Source organism: Lytechinus pictus, chromosome 5 (assembly GCF_037042905.1).
Source record: "Lytechinus pictus isolate F3 Inbred chromosome 5, Lp3.0, whole genome shotgun sequence".
NCBI lineage: Eukaryota > Metazoa > Echinodermata > Echinoidea > Temnopleuroida > Toxopneustidae > Lytechinus > Lytechinus pictus.
Window position 1 is genome coordinate 41,688,407 of NC_087249.1, and position 21,252 is coordinate 41,709,658.

The following is a 21,252-nucleotide window of genomic DNA, read 5'->3' on the forward strand; positions in this document are numbered from 1 at the left end:
ATGAATAATTATATATTAAGAATAAAGTTGAAATGTTTCAACAAAATGTTCAAGTTCAGTATCAATGCTATGAAAAACATGCACTGCCGCAGGTTCGCAACAATCATCAGTCTACGTACGTTACAAGGGCAATTCCATCCCGATATCGTCTGAAACTTATACTCCTGACTAATGAGTCCTGGGTATAAGTACTCATGAGTTTTCCAGGAGTTTCCAAATATCGGGCAAACGAGGCCACTCAAGAATACGGAGGTCAGCGCAGAACCCCTTTTCTGTGTAGGGCCATTTCCTAGAGTTGAAGATTGACCATGTAGTATCCATTTGTTCAGGAGTTAGGTCATAAGTCATATATCCGTGCTGAAGTGCAAGCAAGGTGTCGGAAGTCTTTAGGAAAGCATCCTCGTAACTCCAGGAACTGTGCAAACACGTGTTCAAATTTACTGCATCAAGATCGTGAACCTTTAGACCAATCTCCTGCATGCACATCCCAATGAAGACATCTTCCCACGGAAAGATCGGCACTGTTGTTGAAACGCGGTACAGTGCCTCAACTGCGTCCGAAGACATGATGTAAGCATGTCCTTCTGGGTACGTCGGGTATTTATCGCCAGGATACATCCATTCGGGAGTGTACCACTTGGACGTGTTATCCCTGACCGGTCCGATGTTGTCGATCCTGCGCCCAGTAACGAATTTCCTCCTTGCAGCTAAAGGGGCATTGCCCAAATCCGCGGTTAGATTGGCAATGTTGAGCATGACGTCGTCATCTGATTTCATGACAAAGGCAACATTTGGACAATGGTTCGAAGCCCACTTCAAAGCCATGACTGTCTTGAGAGTGAGATTAAGGTAGGAGTCTACGAAATCTTCCTGGATGATGTCATGCCACCGTTCAGCTTCCTGTGTGATAAACAGCTGCATGCCTTTATCGTTTGTTGCACCAATTAGGAACAGGGTTATTGTGGAGAGGTTCCTAGAGGAAGCGTTCTTCATCCAAGTCCGACGAATGGTACCACGTCGAACAAAGTTCATCGGAGCAGAAGGGACTAGGACCAAAAGGGTCAGGTTTGACCCACGGTTCCACGACGAGCAGACATCTATTGGGTTTATTAAGTACTGGTAATGATGATGATCTATGAAACGCTTCCAGCCTATCTGCTCAATCAGAGGTTTCGTCGACTCTTGGTCTTGTAATATAGGATGTACTTCGTTATGAGAACCCTCTTTTACCTCATCTGATCCTTCTTTATTTGTGTTTGGATTCTCCTCTCTATCACTCTTTACTTGCGTGTTGCTAACTTCTTTAGAGCCATTGACTGGCTCCAAATGCTTCTGAAGAGATCTTTTTGTGTCCTCTGCCTTTGCATTGGCCATGTACCCGAGATTTCTCATTCTTATTTCTTGGCTTTCTTTCATTGAGTCTGCTTCTACATGTTCAGCAATAATCTTAGTTGTTTCGGTTTCCTGATGTTCATTATCGCGTTTATGCTCAACATCATGTTTTAAACCAACGTTTAGGGTATCGATATCCGTAATTGACTGAAATTTCCATTTTCGTCTGTGCTCATCCTTTTGGCGCCATTTACCCCACGGTATTAAATCCCATATTCTATAAACAAACATCGGGGATTTACTTGTCATTTTGTGGGCGACGATCCTCCGTCTGATTTCATCCCGTGTAGTTTCTTTAGCATCTCCGACGGCAGACATTTGTTTTCCACCAACCGAATCGGGCAGATGATGAGGGGGAATTCTGTGTTCACGCTGAACGTTCTGTAAAATGTTATTAAAGACGTAGATTATAAAGTAAAAACACATTGGAAGAATTATCAGACATTTCTTTCCCCTTTTCCGTCTTATTGTCGCCACGTAGTTCTTTCCGATTCTGAAATGTCTACTTAATCCCATATTCATGCCAAGAACAAAGTTCAATCATGTCAGGAATATATAGGAAAATAATGTGCTTCGTTCAAACAAATCTTCATTATAAACACCACACCACAGTTATGGATCAACCAAGGTTGACATCTACGAGTGATCGTAGAAATAAGCAATCATCAGTGAAATGATAATGGCAGTTTCGAAGTGAATTATTTACTGAGGTTTCCGCTCAGCCAAGTGGATTTCTCTAGATTTCGATTTTTGTTGAACCTCTGATAGGAATGTTTAGCCACGGTAAATACTGCATTTGCCGCCATTCCCCACGTGGCTCTACCCATCGTTTACATAGGAACTCTCGAAGTGTATTTCTCAAAACCAACAATTTGAAATCAATGAATAATATATTTTATTTAAATTGGACTTCATGCCAGAATTTTACTACCTATATTTATGCAATGGTGTAACGGCCCCCATCCCCCCCAAAAAAGAATGTCTGAGGGGATAGGACACAGGACATTTGATATTGTATCATATTGGGATGCAGTAATTGTTTATCCGACTACTATTGAATACACCAATATCAGACGGTCTGGAGGCTTATATGGTCTCGTTCTGAATGTCTATCTTGGTATACTGGTTAAATTCCCCTTTTGCCAATGCGTTCATACTATGTGAATGAGCAAAACTTGTCGTGAGCCAAAAATCCTAGTGCTTCCTTGAATAATTTAAATTAAAATTTTGTTATCTTTATATTCAAACCCACAAGGTTAAATCTAAAGCCTAATAGTCATCTTGTCACGATCTGGACTTATTTGAAATTCTGAACAAGTTTGAGATTGACTATTTAAAATAAGTGAATGAAAATCTTGACTTGAAATATGGAATGGGTAATGTGTATGGGTGTAGGCACATCAAAAGAACTCCATACCCCTCCGCCCTCCCCCCCCCCCCCACCTCTCTCAAATCTCTTTCTCTCATTCTTACTAATTTTCATAACATGTTTATCAATACCCGAAAATAAATCAAACGTTGACAGTTGAACATAGTGCACAAACATTCTTTATTTAAATCGATCTCTACCATCCTCTTCCCATTGTTGCTTTTTTTTTTCATTTAGAAAAAAGTCGTGCGGCGGGAGTTCCAACATATAATTAGACAATTCTTTGATGAAATGTGTGAAACCGTCTTGAAGTATATATTTTGTTTAATTCATTTTTTTTTTCTCGAAATAATGTCTTTTCTTCGGAATAAGCAACCCTGACGTGTTTGCAATACACACACCCTACATTTTCAAACAGTATAATCAGTGCAAATACCTTTCTGTATTGTAATTCATTATTGATGAATGTAAAACACGTCATCATAAATAACAAGGAAAATATAATAAAAATAATGATAATAGCTGGAGTTATAAAGCGCTTTTGCCTGAGGATACAAAGCGCTGCTATCATTACCCTGGCTTTAGCTCGAGCTATCATCACCGGCGCTCGGTGCATGCCAGGAATTAATCCTGCCGGTATATCATTCACCTCACCTGGGTCGAATAAATTTCTTGCTGAAGGAAAACACAACATGGCTAGGATTCGAACCCACGACCCTCTGTTTGAAGGCGAGAGGCAGAACCACTAGACCACGACGCCCCCACTATATACTATACAAAATATAATAAGCCTCCAAATCTTTATCAATTTCACCTTTTCTTACGGTGAAAAAAATGTTTATGAAAAATAATATTTTAAGAATAGTGGAAGTAAAGAAAAACCATTAAAGTAATAAATTATGCAGTATACTAAGTGGAAGAGAATATAGGAACCCCAAAATCCATTATCTAACTTGAAGGAAAATTAAATTCAGCAGAAATAAATTCAACACTTGGTTTACCTGCATGCTAAAGCAATTAATACAATGACCCATTATAACAATAATAGCGTGAAATGAAAAAAAAAAATCTCTCTTGTTCTTGTTTCATAATCTCGTTTTCTTTTTATTCAAAAGTTTTGTGGTTCGAACATGTTGAAAAACGTAAATCTAAACGTATAAGAATAAATTGTTAAGGAATTGTTGATATCTAACATAGGTAAAAAAAAAATGCCCGCATTTACTATTCGCTTATTTACTAAACGGTGGAAGTGAAAACGATATTCCCTTTTTTTAGAGAAAAAAATGTCAGCAGCGCATGATCCTCAAGCTTATATATACGAATACTGATGAGCCATCTTACAAGTAATTTACACGCAAGTTTTACAAACATGCACTGCAAAAACTCCGGTGTTGATTTAACACCGGCCCGGAATCTACATATCTCCACATCAGAGAAGTGTTAAACAACACCAATTAGTTTTAAAATAGCATCGGTTTGATTCCAAACCGGTGTTGTTTCAATACTTCTCTGGTGTGGACATATATAGATTCCCGGCTGGTGTTAAATCAACACCGGAGTGTTTGCAGTGTGTTAAGTGGCAGTGATATCACAACCAACCATACAAACCACATTTTTATTGGTACACTCCGAGTGATAAAAGCACAAGTGAATAATTAGTTGAAGGAACAACAGTGATTGACATTATACTTCTAAAAAAGCACAATAATATAAAGCAATTATAAGCATTATAATATATTCGAGGATTATTTACATGTGGGTTCATTCTTTTCCTCCTCCTCCTACTTCTGCAATACTTCTTCACTTTCCAAATATTTGAAATATAATTGTGTATTAATGATTATGCTTTCAGGGTTTGTATGTATACATGTGCACTGTATCGACAAACAAGCTTCTGATGATTACATGCTTTAAGAATGAATGGTGGTTAGCGAATTCTTAATTGTTGACTCATCATAGACTCCATTTAATCACAACCACTATATTTTTATTTTGGCATTATGGTAGAATCTTAAATTTGAATTCTGTGCATGGGATTATATAAGTTTTTAGACCCTTTTTTTCGAAATTCCGCATACGTCTCAGAGCAAAGTCATCCGACATACACAAGTGGCGAATAGATTATAGACACTACTATTTTATTCCACACTCTCTATAATATCTTCACAATATCACAAGCTAGCATGTTTAGTTAAAACACACAGTCACAGATGAACGTCTATAATATATACATAGTATATATGAATATAATGGTGCATAACAAGAATGGGGGACAAGTTTAAAAGAAAAAATATGGTATTGCATGCATGGGATTGGGAGAAAAAATTGGGGAGCAGTAAAGATACTATACAATGGAGAAAAGGGTTTTGAGGGAGTGTCATGCTCCTATAAAATGAGAAGCAATAAATCCCGAAAACAGACTATGCAAAATTTACTGCGACATTTATTTTGAAAAATGTTTGAAACTATTTTCAAACAAAAGGGTGGTCGTTTGAAAAAGATAAGTAATTAGTTTAAATACAATGCTGTTAATCATAATTATTTTCTTTAAAACACTTTGAAGGCTTAAATACATTTAACTTAGTTCATTGGACTAAAATTTGATCGTGTGTGAAAACAATTACTTAAACTCCGAATTCAACACACACATACACGCACACACTCACACACATCCGTATCCACAAACAAAAATGGCAGATAAGCTGCTTTATACATGATATCGTAGACATAAAATAAATGAATGAAATAAAAGTTATCATATCAATTGAAACAACTTTACATTAAAATCGGAGCAATGAGAGGTGAACACCAACATACTTATAATTTGGGGGAAATGACGTTTTAAAGATTGCAAAACTGTTGAAATTTACAGAGATGATGATTTACAGATATTGATAAGAGTGAATGAAGATAATGATGAAGATCGTGGTGATAATTGTAATTCGGATTTAGATTTTATTGATCCGTATTCAAAACATAGAAATTTGCCCTCCACTGGCAGTACATACACAAGAATATAAAGTATATACACTGCAAAAACTCCGGTGTTGATTTAACACCAGCCCGGAATCTATATCTGTCCACACCAGAGAAGTGTTAAACAACACCAGTTGGGTTTTGGTCTAACACCAGATATGTGTTTGTACAACACCAATTAGTATTAAAACAGCATCGGTTTAATTCCAAACTGGTGTTATTTCAATACTTTTCTGGTGTGGACAGATATAGATTCCGGGCTGGTGTTAAATCAACGCCGGAGTTTTTGCAGTGTACATGTAAATAAACACTAGAGAAATATGAATAATAACAACAGAATGATAGCAATAATGACATTAATCGTAGTAATACTAATTACAATATAGTAATTAAAAATAACACTGATCATATTGATAATAATAAGATATGAACACAATTATGATTTAATTTAGATGACGTTTGTATGGATGGAGTTCACAATGTGTTTTTGGAATGATGATTAATTAACTGAGGCTTTTTTGCAGGATGGACTATTCTAATAGGAATTCATCAACTTTGAATGAAATGATTTTTTGTTAGCCTGTTTAGCTAATCATCTCCGTACTGCTTGTTCATCGGAAGCTCCTTTACAGGTGAATCTCCAGATGCCATTTTCTGAAGTCGTTTGTTCGACAGAAAGAATGCCAAGACGATGCTGATGAGGGCGATGAGAAAAAGTGCCCCAGCTCCCCCTCCTAAGATATATGTCATGATTCTGGTCTGCCAAATGTTGTTACCCTCGCCATTACCGTCCTTTCCACCCCAGAGATCTGTTCCATTGGAGCCTTCAACTCGCAACAAGATGAGGAAGTCTCTTTGATCAACGTTGTTCGTTGCACGACAGGTGTAGTTGGTGTTTTGTTCGTGCAATATTGTGTGAAGGTAGAGTGAACCGTTGGGAAACTTAGTGATGCCAGGGGATCCACTGTCTGTTTGGGTGACGTCTTCCAGGACCATTGACTTCGAGGTATGGTTGTAGGCGGCGATTAACCATTGGATGCTGGCCTTATTTTCAGACATGACGGGACATTCTAGGAGGACACCTTGCCCATGAACACCTGAAAATTCGTTTGACGAGTTCATGTTGGCTTCGATAGAGCAATGAAACTCTGAATCATCCAGAGAGGAAAGTGCCATGGATTCAAAAGCCTTTGGGGCAGCACACGTTGCGTCATCTGCACTGTCAATGGCAGATTCTTTAAGCCAAGCTAGGTTGCAGTCGCACATCAGGGGGTTTCCTCCCAAAAACAGAAATGACGGTAAGTTCTCAAAGACATCACGAGACAGGCTTTGCAGTAGGTTGCCTCTCAGATCGACTGTACTGAGAGCTGGGAGGTTTGCAAACGAATCAGCAGAGATTGCATACATACCATTCAATGACAGATCAATTTCAGCTAAGGTTCCGTGATCTGGTAGATCTTGTGAGCGAAGGTAGAAAATCGTGTTTCCACTTGCAGAGTAAACATCCATACGAGGCATCTGTCCGATGACAAGATTTGAAGGGTATGATAGGCGATTGTTGCTGATGTACATTTTCCTTATGTTAGAAGGTTTCTGTGGCTGAAGACGTTGCCGTGGATCGTACTCAATGTCAAAGACGTCTACCACAAAATAGGAGATGTCATTGTTGTCAAGATTCAGAACCATAAGACTTGTAAGGTCACCCAACATAAACTGGGCGATGTGCTCGATGTGATTGTTTTTCATTTCGAGGTGTACCAAGTTTGGCATGCCCCACAAAAACGCAACCCCTATGTTGCCGAGATGGTTATTGTTCAAGTACAGCTCCTGAAGGGTTTCACTTTCGAAACTCCCGTAATCAATGCTAGTGATGAGGTTGTTATCAAGATTAATCCACAGCATATTTCGTGAAATATCATGAAAGAATTGGAAATGCACATGAGAGATGTAGTTGTGCGACATGTTTAGTTTTTTCAAGGACGGGAATTCGAGGCCAGGCGCAAGAACACCTTCAATGCGGTTCTTGTCCAGTCGCAAAGTGTGAAGACTCTGCAGGTTTTTGAACGAGTCTAATGCAATTTCGCCAATCTGATTGTCAGATAGGCTAATTTCCTGCACTTCGGATAGTGATCCCCACATACCAGAATGTAGGTGTTGGATGATGTTTCCAGCAAGGTTCAGGACAGTGAGGCCCTGTAAGCCAGTAAATGTAAAATTGCCTATCTCTGAGATGCGATTCTCCGACAGATCAAGGAAGCGTAGAGCAATTAAGCCATCAAATGCCCCTTCTTGAATAACAGAAATGTCATTGTTGCCAAGTATAAGTTCTTTGAGATTGGGTAGTCCATACTGGATCGAAGAATTCGAGGTCAACATAACTCCACTGAACGTATCGTACATCAAGCCATTCAGGATATTGTGACTAAGGTTTAGTCGTGTAAGTCCGATGGCGTCATGAAAGGCACCTGGTTCAAGCTCCGTTATATAATTGCTTGACAGGTCGAGGTACCGCAGCATGGAGAAGTTGGAGAAAGCCAAACTGTGCAGGACTTGGTCTCCAGATCCTTGCCCCACGTGAATCTCCAAGTTAGAGGCCAGGTGGTTCTTGACGTTATCTATGATGTCGTGTATGTTGGTACTCTCACAAGATATCAGCATTATGGTGTCGTTTCCAGATCCTCCGTCCTCGCCATCAGTCGTGAAATTTCCCCTGAGGCTACATGTGCAAACGTACTCATTCGGCGGACACCAGGGAAATATATCGGTGGAAAAACCACCTTGTTCCGAACAGAAGATGCCAAACATGCCAAAGAGAAGCAACCATTCTAGGAGAAAAATCGCTTGCCTCCTGCTGACCGAAGCCATCATCAGTTGGTACAGGAGTTGGGTTTCAAGGAATAGTGAGAAGATTCTTACCTGGGTAGAAAAGAAAATAATCATGCCCATAATTATACCCCAAAAATGAGGATGACCAAACGGTTTAACTTGATAGAAACAAACATATTTACTTCGTGAAAATAAATTGTTGTTTTATGTCAAAAATTGAATGCACCGAGGCGGGCAAAAGAATGAAAAGTGAGTCCGTCCCTGCATATGAAGTTCATAATTTCATTTTTTTTTTTAGACCCCTATTTGTGTATCCCTGTTATCTTCATTTTGTTCAGTACGCTTTAATTGTATCTGATGATAAAGGCAATTTACAGATGAAATGTATCGTTATCATCATTATTATTACTACTTTCATCATCTATTCCAATTTGATTAGATTGTTTCAGGAGTGATTATGAGTAATCATCAAAATAACGAATTATCGGCTTACCTTATTTGCTTTTGAAACGTTATAGTGCTCCAAAACATTCAAAATGTTACACCAGCCTCACCGGTTAGCCGATCCATATGCCCCTCGAGTAGATTGAACATAAAAATGGAAAAGATGCTTGTGGCAAGGAACTGCAAAACGAGCTTATCCTACTTCATTTTATTCAACAAGATGTGTGCAGAAAGAAGAATCCGTTCAGAATACTTCCCGGTAGTAGGGGATTATGATATTTTTTCCGTTCGACGAATCCCAAGATCACTTGCCTCATGTTTATGCAAGACTTGAATAATTGAAGATCTGATGCCTTTTTCTGATTTCTTTCCTTTTTTTTTTTAATATTATAAATGTGTTTAACCGAGTCAACTTAATATAAAGCCTTGACTCCCTTCAGGTAATTGAAAGACAGGGATTTACCTTTGTGTCTACTTTTAAAAATTATATTCACTTCAGTTTATGAAAATACCCAAATTGTATTTGTGGAGTTAAGACACATTGAGAATAATTGAAGTTTTTCGAAAAGAGGCTTTGAATGACTACAAAAATCTGAGTTTGTTATAAATCTAAATATTCTTTTTGCAGCTTGAATACACTTAAAAGAAGAAATTTGTTACTTGAACCCCAGCTATCTATTTCCTTTATAAAAAAAATCATGATAAGATTCGTTTTAGAAAAAGGTTGCAATGATATTAGTGATGGGCCCTAAGTTAAGAGCAATCAAAATATCGAATAAAACTTAAGAAATTTGAAGGGAACGGCATATGGACAAGATGAATAAAATTGGGCGTGCGCTGGAAAAGCTGAAATAGACGGCTTGCTGTATCATTTTCACTCACACACCAGAAGATTTAAAAACAACTTCATTTTCCCTTTGACTCGTTCTAAAAATTGGAAGCCTACCAGAATTAATATATACATTTGAATTGATTAAAATCAGAAAATATGCATGTATCAGTGACCGATTTTCTTACGACAAGAATACGTTTTTTGTCTGTGTGTCTGTTTTACTTTTATGTCGTCACTATTCCCAATCTAGCTATAACGAAAATTGTGGTCGATCAAAGGGAAGTTATTTCGACTGTTTAAAATCTGTCATGGAGTCCTATGGACAAAACTATTTCAAGAGCCGTTTTATTTTTGCACAACAGTCTGTCCTCAAAAACTGGGTGTAACCCGGCTGGATCTACCCCCGTGTATGTATATTCTCTTCGGCCAAAACGTTCGATATTTGGCTCATCGAAAATAGACACCCCACAAAATTAAAATAAATTAATGAATGAATGAATAAATAAATAATTAAATAAATAAATGAATGAATGAATAAATAAATAAATAAATGAATGAATAAATCAATTAATAAAATGAATAAATAAATTAATTAATTAATAAAAATGAAAAAATTAATAAAAGAAACAAATAATAATATATCTTGAAACTAACAAGGATTATCAAATTAATTTGCGGTTAAACTTTTGTTGTTTGCAGGGGATTACTTTTTTCCAAGAAGGGGGAGGGGCTCGGTCCCCGAAACCCTATAGTTTCCGACTCGGCATCGAATAACTATGGGCATGCACGCGAGGTCGCTCACAATCATATACCCACTATACCCACTATCTGTGTGGGGGCGTCGCGACGCCCCCACACAGATTCGTACACATGAAACCACGACGCGTCGTGGTCTCATGTGTACGAATCTCGCCTTTCAATGAGGAGGACGTGGGTTCGAATCTCAGTCACGGCGTGTTTTCCTTCAGCAAGAAATTTATTCACATTGCGCTGCACTCAACCCAGGTGAGGTGAATGGGGGGATACCCGGCAGGATTAATTCCTTGAATATATATAATATATAGTGCACAATTGAATAGGAAACGAGATAAATCGGTGCCTCATAAATGCTATATATCTTGAGTTATATAATGTTGGAGCTTTTCGGAACTAAACCACATCTTTTCCCAAAACACTCTTACATGTATATATTAGTTTGACCATGGACCTATGAAGAGATGGACATCCATCGCTTAGATAATGAATTCACTAACAGGTGACTGTAATTGTCATCTGAATAACATTCTCTTCATACTTGTCTTCTTTGGTTTGTTAATTGGTCCTATGATCGTCACCGTTAGAAGGGACTGAAGCAGTTCGTGACTGGACATTTATATTTCACAAATTATATGCGCAGTTGATAACAAATCAATGAAATAATGGAAAATCGATGTGCAGTTTTTGTTTACCTTTGGTAATCTTGTAGTTCCATGTGTTTTATTTGGGGAAATGTCTGCATATTTTAATATAAAGGCAATATTGTGATTGATTGTTTACCATTTAAAATTCAATTTTCCCAAGTTTCTCCATAATATTCCAGATATACGTGGCACAGTAACATTTATAGATCGTGTATCTCTCAATGTTATTGAGGTCCTTATATGTGTGAGCGTATAGTTAGCGGATCGAATATCATATTTTATATCATAAAAATCGTCTGCTTCTCAAATTTGCTGCTCCAAATATGAAGCATGTTGACTGAAAGGCACATGCTGAAACAGGGTATCAGCCAACAAAAAATCAAGACTGGGAAACATGTTCCGTCTTTGAGTGATCAGATACCCTTGGTAGTCATGGTAATTGCTATTGTAACAACACCTGTATGTTCTCATTAAGATGCGCATAACCAGGTGACGGTGACTATATCATTGGATCAAAGAAATGCTCGCGTTAATCGTCCATCTTTGCATAGGTCTATGGTTTGACTCATCGAGTCTCTCGGAGTCTCGATATTTTCTCAGAATAAAATTTGATTTGAAGTGGTAATGGATTTGCCTATATAAATGTTACATGTGGAAGCATTCTTAAAAATCTTAAAGTGCATGGCGACACACACAAATTTGAAACCTTAAAAAACAGTAACCTTGAAAATATTATTGTTGGGCACCCAAGGGTTCATTACATGCCGCCGCGCACAGAAAAATCAAGCCATAGAAGTCGTGTGTTGTGGACCCAAGAAGTGAGATCCCAGCACGGCGCGCGACCCACTAGTTAGAAATCCACTGCCAAACGCGGTTCGTGGTGCGAGGTTAGTATACTAATACTAACCTCGCAATACGTGTGAGTGATTGTTGGGCCATTCATGCGCATATCAAGGGGTGGTGGTCGGCAGGGCCCTAGGAACGATTGATTTTGCTGGGGGGTGCTAAAGTAAATTTGAAAATAAAAAAGGGGGTACTGGTACGAAAAAGGGCACTTATAAGAAGGCAAAGGGGCACTTGCTAAAAAACGGCAAAATTCCTACAGATACGAGATGTGGCACTTGCTAACTTACAGGGCTCGACACTATAGCGGCGGTCCGACGGTCCCGGCCAGACCGGTAAAAATCGCTGTCGGGCCGCAGATTTTCAGAAATAGGAAGATTTACTGGTCCGACATGACCAGTAAAAAATATCATTTTCGGGCCAGTAATTTTTCCAAAAATAGCAAGATTTAAGGGTCCGACATGACCACTAATAAAATCCACTGTTGGGCCAATCACTTTTCCAGAAATTGTCAAATTCACTGCAAACTATTTCCCCCCGTTAAATTCTGTCATTCACACACAGAATACACACACTAGAGTAGCATACAGTGTACATGTAGCCAGCCACACAACCCACGTGGTAAATTCTCTACTGGCTGCGCGAACGAATTAGCTTGGCTAAACTCTGGCAGAAATCTCTCACAGAACTGTAAAAATTCACGGTTCATACTCATGAAAGGCTCTTATAATGTCCATATTTCCTAAAAATTGGAGTAACTCTGTCATTTGTAAGCAGTAAAAGGAGAAATTTTCACTTCTGTTTTGGTTCAAACAGATCGGGTTTCGGGTGATATCTTCTGAATACATAATAGCCCCACATATATGCATTTATGTGTGTGTTGATACACTTGGTTTCTGACTTTCTTTCGTAGTTATTTTAAAGGGGAATCCAGCCTTGGCCATAAAATGTTGTGTTGGGAAGAAGAAAAATAAATTAAACAGAATGGTGAAAGTTTGAAAGAAATCGGACAAGCGAGAAGAAAGTTATAGCTGCTTTAAAATTGAGATCACTAATACTACGTAGATTTCAAATTGGCAACTGAGTAAGTAAATTATGACAAGGGGCAAGGACAACTTTCCCATAGGCCATGTACTTTATTATCAGGGATTTGTGGTTTTCTCCCAAGTACCCATTCCCCTGGGGCAGTAATCTAACTACAATCCAGGTAGTATATTGTTTTATGTCCTCATGAAAGAAAAATATAATTTGAAATAAAACTTTTGGAAAAAATTACATTTTAGCCATAATGTGTATTGGAGTACATGGAAGAGTAGTCCTTGCCTTACATCACTATGACATCCCATATGCGGCCAATTTGAAGTGTCCATGGGTATAGTGATTACCAATATTTACAACTTTTAATAATTCATAACTCTCTTGTTGTTTGTCCAATATTGTTCAAACTTTCACCTATCAACTTGTCTGATTTTTCTTTTCCTTATAAAAACAAGTTTTTATTTGGGTTGGATTCCCCTTTAATTGAGCCAAAAAGAAACTGATAAATTATTTGATGATAGTTTTAGCTTTCTTCCTCTGTTTTCTTCCTATCTTTCTTTCCTTCTTCTTTTCAATCTTTCTTTGTTTCTTCCCTCTTTTCTTTCATTTTTTTGTTACTGTCTTTCTTTTTTAATTTCCCTTTTTTCTTTAATTTGTTCTTTCTTTCCTTTTAAAATGTTTTTTCTCTATTTCTTTTTTCTCTTTCTTTCTTTCTTTCTTTCTTTCTTTCTTTCTTTCTTTCTTTCTTTCTTTCTTTCTTTCTTTCTTTCTTTCTTTCTTTCTTTCTTTCTTTCTTTCTTTCTTCCTTCCTTCCTTTCTTTCTTTCTTCCTTCCTTCCTTCCTTCCTTCCTTCCTTCCTTCCTTCCTTCCTTCCTTCCTTCCTTTCTTTCTTTTTGATATTTTTCTTTCTTTAATTCTTGAGTCCATCCATCCTATATTCATCTCTTCTCTCATTCCTTTCTTTCCTTCTTTTTACCCTTTTCTTTCCTTCATTCTTTGTTACTTTCTTTGTTTCTTTCTTCCTTCCACCCATCATTTATTTACCCTTTCTTGTTGTTTTTTATTTCTTCCTTCTTCCAACCCTTTCTCTCTTTCTTACATTAATTCCTTCCTTTCTTATATATGTCTTGTTCTTTCCTTTTTCCCTTTGTTAAATCTATCCTTTTACCTTTCCTTTCTTTTTTTGACTGCTTGCTTCCTTTCTCTCCTTTATTCTTTCATTCCTTCCTTTCTTTGTCTCTCAGTCTTTCTTTTTTTCTTCCTTTCATCTATTCTTTTCTCTTTTTTTATATTGCTTGCTTCTTTCCTTCCCTTCCTTTATTTCTTTCCTTCTATCTATCATTTTACCTTTCCTTTATTTCTTCCTTAATTCCTTTCTTCCTTCTTTCAATCCTTCCTTCCTCTCTTTCTTTATTTTGACCTTCTTTCCATCTCTCCTTTTACCCTTTCTTTTTTATTGCTTCTTCTTTCTTTCCTTTACTACTTACTGGATTTGTTCTTTCTTTCTGTATTGCTTGCTTCATTTCTTTCCTTCATTTCTTTTTTTCTTTTCTTTCTTTCTTTCTTACTTTCTTTCTTTCTTTCTTTCTTTCTTTCTTTCTTTCTTTCTTTCTTTCTTTCTTTCTTTCTTTCTTTCTTTCTTTCTTTCTTTCTTTCTTTATTTTTGTTCCTTCTTTATTCCTTCCTTCCTTTCCTTCTTTAGTTCTTTCTTTTTTTCCTTCCTTCACATCTATCCTTTCTTTACCTTTTCTTTTTTTTCTTCCTTCCTTCCTTTCTTTTATTCTTTTCTTTCTTTCTTCCTTCCTTCCTTTCTTTCTTTCTTTCTTTCTTCCTTCCTTCCTTCCTTCCTTCCTTCCTTCCTTCCTTCCTTCCTTCCTTCCTTCCTTCCTTTCTTTCTTTTTGATATTTTTCTTTCTTTAATTCTTGAGTCCATCCATCCTATATTCATCTCTTCTCTCATTCATTTCTTTCCTTCTTTTTACCCTTTTCTTTCCTTCATTCTTTGTTACTTTCTTTGTTTCTTTCTTCCTTCCACCCATCATTTATTTACCCTTTCTTGTTGTTTTTTATTTCTTCCTTCTTCCAACCCTTTCTCTCTTTCTTACATTCATTCCTTCCTTTCTTATATATGTCTTGTTCTTTCCTTTTTCCCTTTGTTAAATCTATCCTTTTACCTTTCCTTTCTTTTTTTGACTGCTTGCTTCCTTTCTCTCCTTTATTCTTTCATTCCTTCCTTTCTTTGTCTCTCAGTCTTTCTTTTTTTCTTCCTTTCATCTATTCTTTTCTCTTTTTTTTATATTGCTTGCTTCTTTCCTTCCCTTCCTTTATTTCTTTCCTTCTATCTATCATTTTACCTTTCCTTTATTTCTTCCTTAATTCCTTTCTTCCTTCTTTCAATCCTTCCTTCCTCTCTTTCTTTATTTTGACCTTCTTTCCATCTCTCCTTTTACCCTTTCTTTTTTATTGCTTCTTCTTTCTTTCCTTTACTACTTACTGGATTTGTTCTTTCTTTCTGTATTGCTTGCTTCATTTCTTTCCTTCATTTCTTTTTTTCTTTTCTTTCTTTCTTTCTTACTTTCTTTCTTTCTTTCTTTCTTTCTTTCTTTCTTTCTTTCTTTCTTTCTTTCTTTCTTTCTTTCTTTCTTTCTTTTTTTCTTTCTTTCTTTCTTTATTTTTGTTCCTTCTTTATTCCTTCCTTCCTTTCCTTCTTTAGTTCTTTCTTTTTTTCCTTCCTTCACATCTATCCTTTCTTTACCTTTTCTTTTTTTTCTTCCTTCCTTCCTTTCTTTTATTCTTTTCTTTCTTTCTTTCTTTCTTTCTTTCTTTCTTTCTTTCTTTCTTTCTTTCTTTCTTTCTTTCTTTCTTTCTTTCTTTCTTTCTTTCTTTCTTTCTTTCTTTCTTTCTTTCTTTCTTTCTTTCTTCGTTTCTGTCTTGCTTTCTTTTTGTCCTTCATTCCTTCATTTTATTTGGGGGGGGGGGGGAACGAAAGGCTAGAAAAATAAACTTGCGCCTTTTTTTAATGTTTTCTTTATTTTTTGGGACCAGTAGATTTTAGGTTCGGACCAGTAAAAATTTGAAAAACTGGGTATCTACTGGTCCGACATGAATAGGTTGGACCAGTAGAAAAAATGGGTTAGTGTGGAGCCCTGGCTAACACATACAATGCGTCCTCAGGTGAAATTGGCCCAGAACACGTCCGTGAGGGGGCATTTTTTGGGGGGGTGGAATTGGCACTTATACGACATCTAAAATGGTCCTCTTCCGACGAAAGGAGCACAGTACAAGTTCGCGAGGGAGCATTTTTCTTGCGTAAAAAAGGGCACTTTTTCAATGCTTCAAAAAGGGGGGCACTGTGCCCCCCCCCCCGGATCGTCGAATTATTGATGAAGAACTTCAGAGAGGGGCATCAATTTGGCCCAAAATTGAGAAGATGCCGAATTGACCTATGACTTAGGGGGTGCAAGTTTGATCTGGAACTTTAGGGGCGCCAAAGTTTGCCAACTTGATCTTGATTTGTTATGATTCTATTTATAAATAGTTAAATATTTCAGTCTTTGGACTGCTTGCGATTGTATATTTTGATAGTTTTATCGCAATAAAATCCAATTATATTTAAAAGTAGAGACCGCAAATTTTACCTTAAAGTCTAGGGGGGGGGGCCCCCTACCGTCCGATCTTAAAGTTGGGTGGAGGCCATATTGACCTTAATATCTAATATTATTCTAAAGAGGAATCTTATATGTACGTATATGAGCCAATATGCAAATTGGTCTTGAAATTATATCCAGCACGCGTTTGGAGCTCGCATCAGATCCTGATTTTGAGTTTAACAATTATTAATATTTCAAGTTTTAGGTCTGAATATCAACTTAGATTTTTAACTTTTAGGCGCCAATTTAAAATTTAACATAAAGGCACCATATCAAATTTACGGCTTGGCCAGGCGTCAAATTGATCCCAACTAATGGGCGCCGCGAAGTTGAGCTTTCTTTATTTTGTTTATAGTGAGATATGCATAATGTTCATGATTACAAAGAGAGCACAGACTGACCCGTGTTTTTTTTAGGTCTTAATCCACAAAAAAAGTTCATGTTTTGGTCATTATAATAAAAAAAATCAGACCTCGCTCGCATTACTTATTTATTGAGATACGGATCCTGTATGATTGCAAAAAAGTGCAACGATTATGAACTGATTATTTTAAGTCACCCATACACATATTAGTAAGTCCTACAGAATTTCATAAAATCTTCGCCAAATATACAAATACATAATTGTAAATAATGCGCGTGATACATCATTGTTCGTAGAAAGGGCAAGGTTGGTTGGATCGATCGTTGGTGTTTATTTTACGAACTTCTGTTTGTTAAATGTCTAATTTGTATATGAAGAGTTCACTTGCAAAGGGGTTAGGTCCATTTTTCATCAAATTTGATGATGTCTCAATGTATAGATTTTTAGTAGCTCTATAAAATGATACCAAAAAAAAAGTTGAAATTCCTATTAAAAAGTGAACTAAAATGGCAAAGAAAAATCACCTTTTTAAGGGGTTAGGTCCATTTCAGTTTATTTGCAAAAGGGGTTAGGTCTACACATTATTGAATATCTAAAAAAATATGAAGACAGGTAGATTTCTTTTATACCCAATTTTATGTTCTCATGGTAGGGTATCATGAAAATTCAGTTTCGCATAAGAATATCGCAATATGGGAGAATTAAAAAAAAAGATTTTCTTGGAGTGGACCTAACCCCTTTTGCAACTAAACTCTTCTGAAGAACTCATTTAATTGTCAAAAGGGGTTAGGTCCATTTTTCATAAATTGTATTGTTTTCTGTCTCTAAACCTCTAAATTTTTAGTCACTCTGATGATACCAAAGAAAAATCGCTGTTTTTAATCAAAAGAGATTGGATTCATTTCAGTTTGCTTGCAAAATGGGTTAAGTCCACAATGATAATTTTTTGAAAAATATTTAAAAAAAGTGAAAACAGGTAGATTTCTTTTATACCCAATTTTATGTTCACATGATAGGGTAGTACATCATGACAATTTAGTTTTTCATAAGAATATTGCAATAAGTGAGAATAAAAACATGTTTTTTCTCGGAATGGTCCAAAGTGGACCTAACCCCCTTTTGCAACTAAACTCTTCATATATATACATATATATATATATAAATGTGTAAAGTTATACATGTACGCCTACCATTGTTCTCTTCATCCATTTCTTTACATATATATATATATATATATATATATATATTCCTCCTCTATTCACTTTTTTTATCGTTCTTCTTATTTTTTTTCTTTCCTTTCTTTTTTTAATGAGAATTTTAACTCCTTTCATGTCGTGTGTTTATCTCCCTGCCATTAAGCTTGTCAAGGTACGGTACTATAAAAGCTCAATTTATCTCCTCGAATAGCTGGGTAACTGATGAACTAGATCGAAAAGGTGCTTTCATCTGCCGTTTCCTCGAGCCACCTACGAATAATCAGCAGCAGCGAAGGAGACTTTCTCCAACCGTTAACCCCCCCCCCCCAAAAAAAAAAAAAAAAAAAAAAATTAAAAAATACTGGCCCCAGTAGCCGTATCCGATTTACAATCTGCTCATTTTGAGGACGGAGCATTATAGATGGCGCTAGACTCAAATGGTATTACGGAGTTGGTTGATTTTTTCATTTGTGCTCAGAAAATCTCCCTTTATTAAAAACGAGAATAAAAATCATGTTTTTCAAGTTATTTATATTTTAGGCCTTGAATAAGAATTTTAATTCGGGCATGATGGCTCAGTGGTACAGCCCAGCGCCCACCTCCTGGATGGGAATTCGTGGGTTCGAGGCCCGGCCGAGTCATACCAAAGACTTGTAAAAAGATCGACCTTCTGCATGCCTTCTTGCTATAGGCGCTCAGTATTTAGATTGGAGAAGGGTATGCCCAAATAGGGCCACTGGTAGAGCAGTTTCCCTTCTGAAGTGGCTACCTTGCACTAGCGTACCCGAGCCACAACCCATGCAAAGGACGTATCCCTGCCCCCCCCCCCCCTGACGAGCTTGAAAGACCTTTTTTGCCCCCCCCCCTGACGAGCTTGAAGACTTTATTGCCCCCCTGACGAGCTTGAAGACCTTTTTTTTTTTTTTTTTTTTTTTTTTTGCTTGTCAAATTTTTTGACGGACGGTTTTGCCCCCCCCCCTGTGGAAAATCCTAGGTACGCCACTGCTACCTTGGATGAATAAAACGTTATTTCTTTTATTATCATTATCATAATTGTTTTCACTGACATATATTTATTATTAATTTAAACCCAAAATTTTAAAAGATTTTCCTAAAATATCGGCACCGAAAATATTGAATTCAAGTTTTTTCTGTTATTTTTACAACAGAATTTCACCGGGGGGCAGTCAAATGTATTGCTGTACACACGAGTGGCCAAATTATTTCCAAACACCCCCTAAACGAGGTTTTCTCTGTGTGCAAAATAACCCCCTAAACAAGTTTTTCGCGGGCTTTATATAGGCCTATTTATACACATTTTTTGGCCCTTAAACAAGTTGTCGCTAATATGACCCCGGGGAAAAGCTTGGGGGAAAAACATACCCTAAACACGTTTGGCCAATGCAGTCTTAAAAAAAAAGCTTTGGAAAAAACATGCCCTAAATACGCTTGACCCTGCGATTGACCATTGACCAGTCTTTTAAAACTACCCCCTTTTTTGAAAATCGGTGTTTTTGATACCTTTAACGAGTGCACTCGCCGCCTGCGTCCAAAACTAAAAAAACACGTACCCCTTTAAACACGTTTTGTTCACGCTTGTGTACAGCATTATATTTGACTGCCCCCCCCCCCCCCCACCCCGGGAGAATTTCCCGGTAGCGTCAACTTCCAATTCGGATCTTTTATAGCGGGATCTTTAGAGGGCAACGGACGGTCCAGGTCGGTATGCAAATGGGACATCACACACTCACTATTTCGTTTTTATTTATGAAATATGAAACATCTGAAATGTTCTCCTCATTCATTATAGGAATTAATGTTTGATTCATTCCGTACCCAGAAGGAAAAACCAGTTCCACTGGACCAGTTAGACCAGTAGAATTTTACCTGGTAACTCTGGAAATTGGAACATCGGTTTACTGGTCTAACTGGTCCAGTTAAAATTTTACTGGTCCAGTTAAAAATTAAACTGGTTTTGAATTACTGGAATTTTATACTGGTCTTGTTTCTGGTGGTTGTCATTACTGGTCTTCATACTGGTATCCAATTTAAGATGGTCTTTTACTGGTATTTTCTACTGGTCTGACTGGTCATCGAACTGGTCCTCGTACTGGTCTTACTGGATCAATTTATTACATGCATTTGGGTTGTTATATACCATGGTCAGTGAAATGTGATGGAAAAAATGGTTAGTAAATTTATCTTTCTGCTGTTATTTTAAATGTGATATATGAAATTACACATTTTCATTGTGAGTTAGGTCACACACTTATTTATAAAGTTTTTAAACAACAATGAGTGCCATTGCAAGGATATTCCATTATAAATCCTGATTTTTCTTTTAAAGACAGGAAATATGCAAATGAGGTAAACCACGTGATCAGCATCATCAGAATTACTGGTATTACTGGTCTTGACCAGTTCAATTTCAAACAATGAATTACTTTAGACCAGTTGACTACATCAGAGGAATATATCTTGCTCTTAATTAATCATAATTAAAGGAAATAATTATCTTAATGATAATGTTAATGTTAATACAATGATAACAGTAATAAGAATGAAAACAATGATCATAATAATCATAAAATTAATAATTATGATAATTATAAGAAGAATTTTTTTTTTTTTTTATCGATAACGATAATAACTTTCTCTGAATTGCAAGATTCATTTTCCATAATTTGTCAAATGATCTGACTTGAAATAAAGTCATTATTTATTGGACCAGTTACACCAGTTTGATGAAAACAATTTAACTGGTATTACTACTTTGCTTCAACTGGAATGCAATTGTTTGAACTGGTCTCCAGTTGATTTTTACTGGTCCAGTAAACATATACTGGAAACCAGTAAAAATCTACTGGAAACCATTTATTGGACCAGTAACACCAGTTTGATGAAAAACAATTTAGCTGGTAT

At 36.8% G+C, this 21,252-nt stretch overlaps 1 protein-coding gene across 1 annotated transcript; it reads right to left on the reverse strand.

Moving 5' to 3' along the window:
- Nucleotides 1–6,148: 6,148 nt before the first annotated feature.
- LOC129261407 (leucine-rich repeats and immunoglobulin-like domains protein 3) lies at nucleotides 6,149–8,464 on the reverse strand. Its single transcript, XM_054899472.2, has one exon. The coding sequence runs from the start codon at nucleotides 8,393–8,395 to the stop codon at nucleotides 6,326–6,328; it is 2,070 nt and encodes a 689-aa protein (XP_054755447.2). The 5' UTR covers nucleotides 8,396–8,464; the 3' UTR covers nucleotides 6,149–6,325.
- Between the last annotated feature and the right edge of the window lie 12,788 nt (nucleotides 8,465–21,252).

Bases quoted from the DNA above. Each gene is read 5' to 3' on its own strand.
- LOC129261407 (XM_054899472.2), bottom strand. From the start codon at position 8,395: ATGCTGATATCTTGTGAGAGTACCAACATACACGACATCATAGATAAC.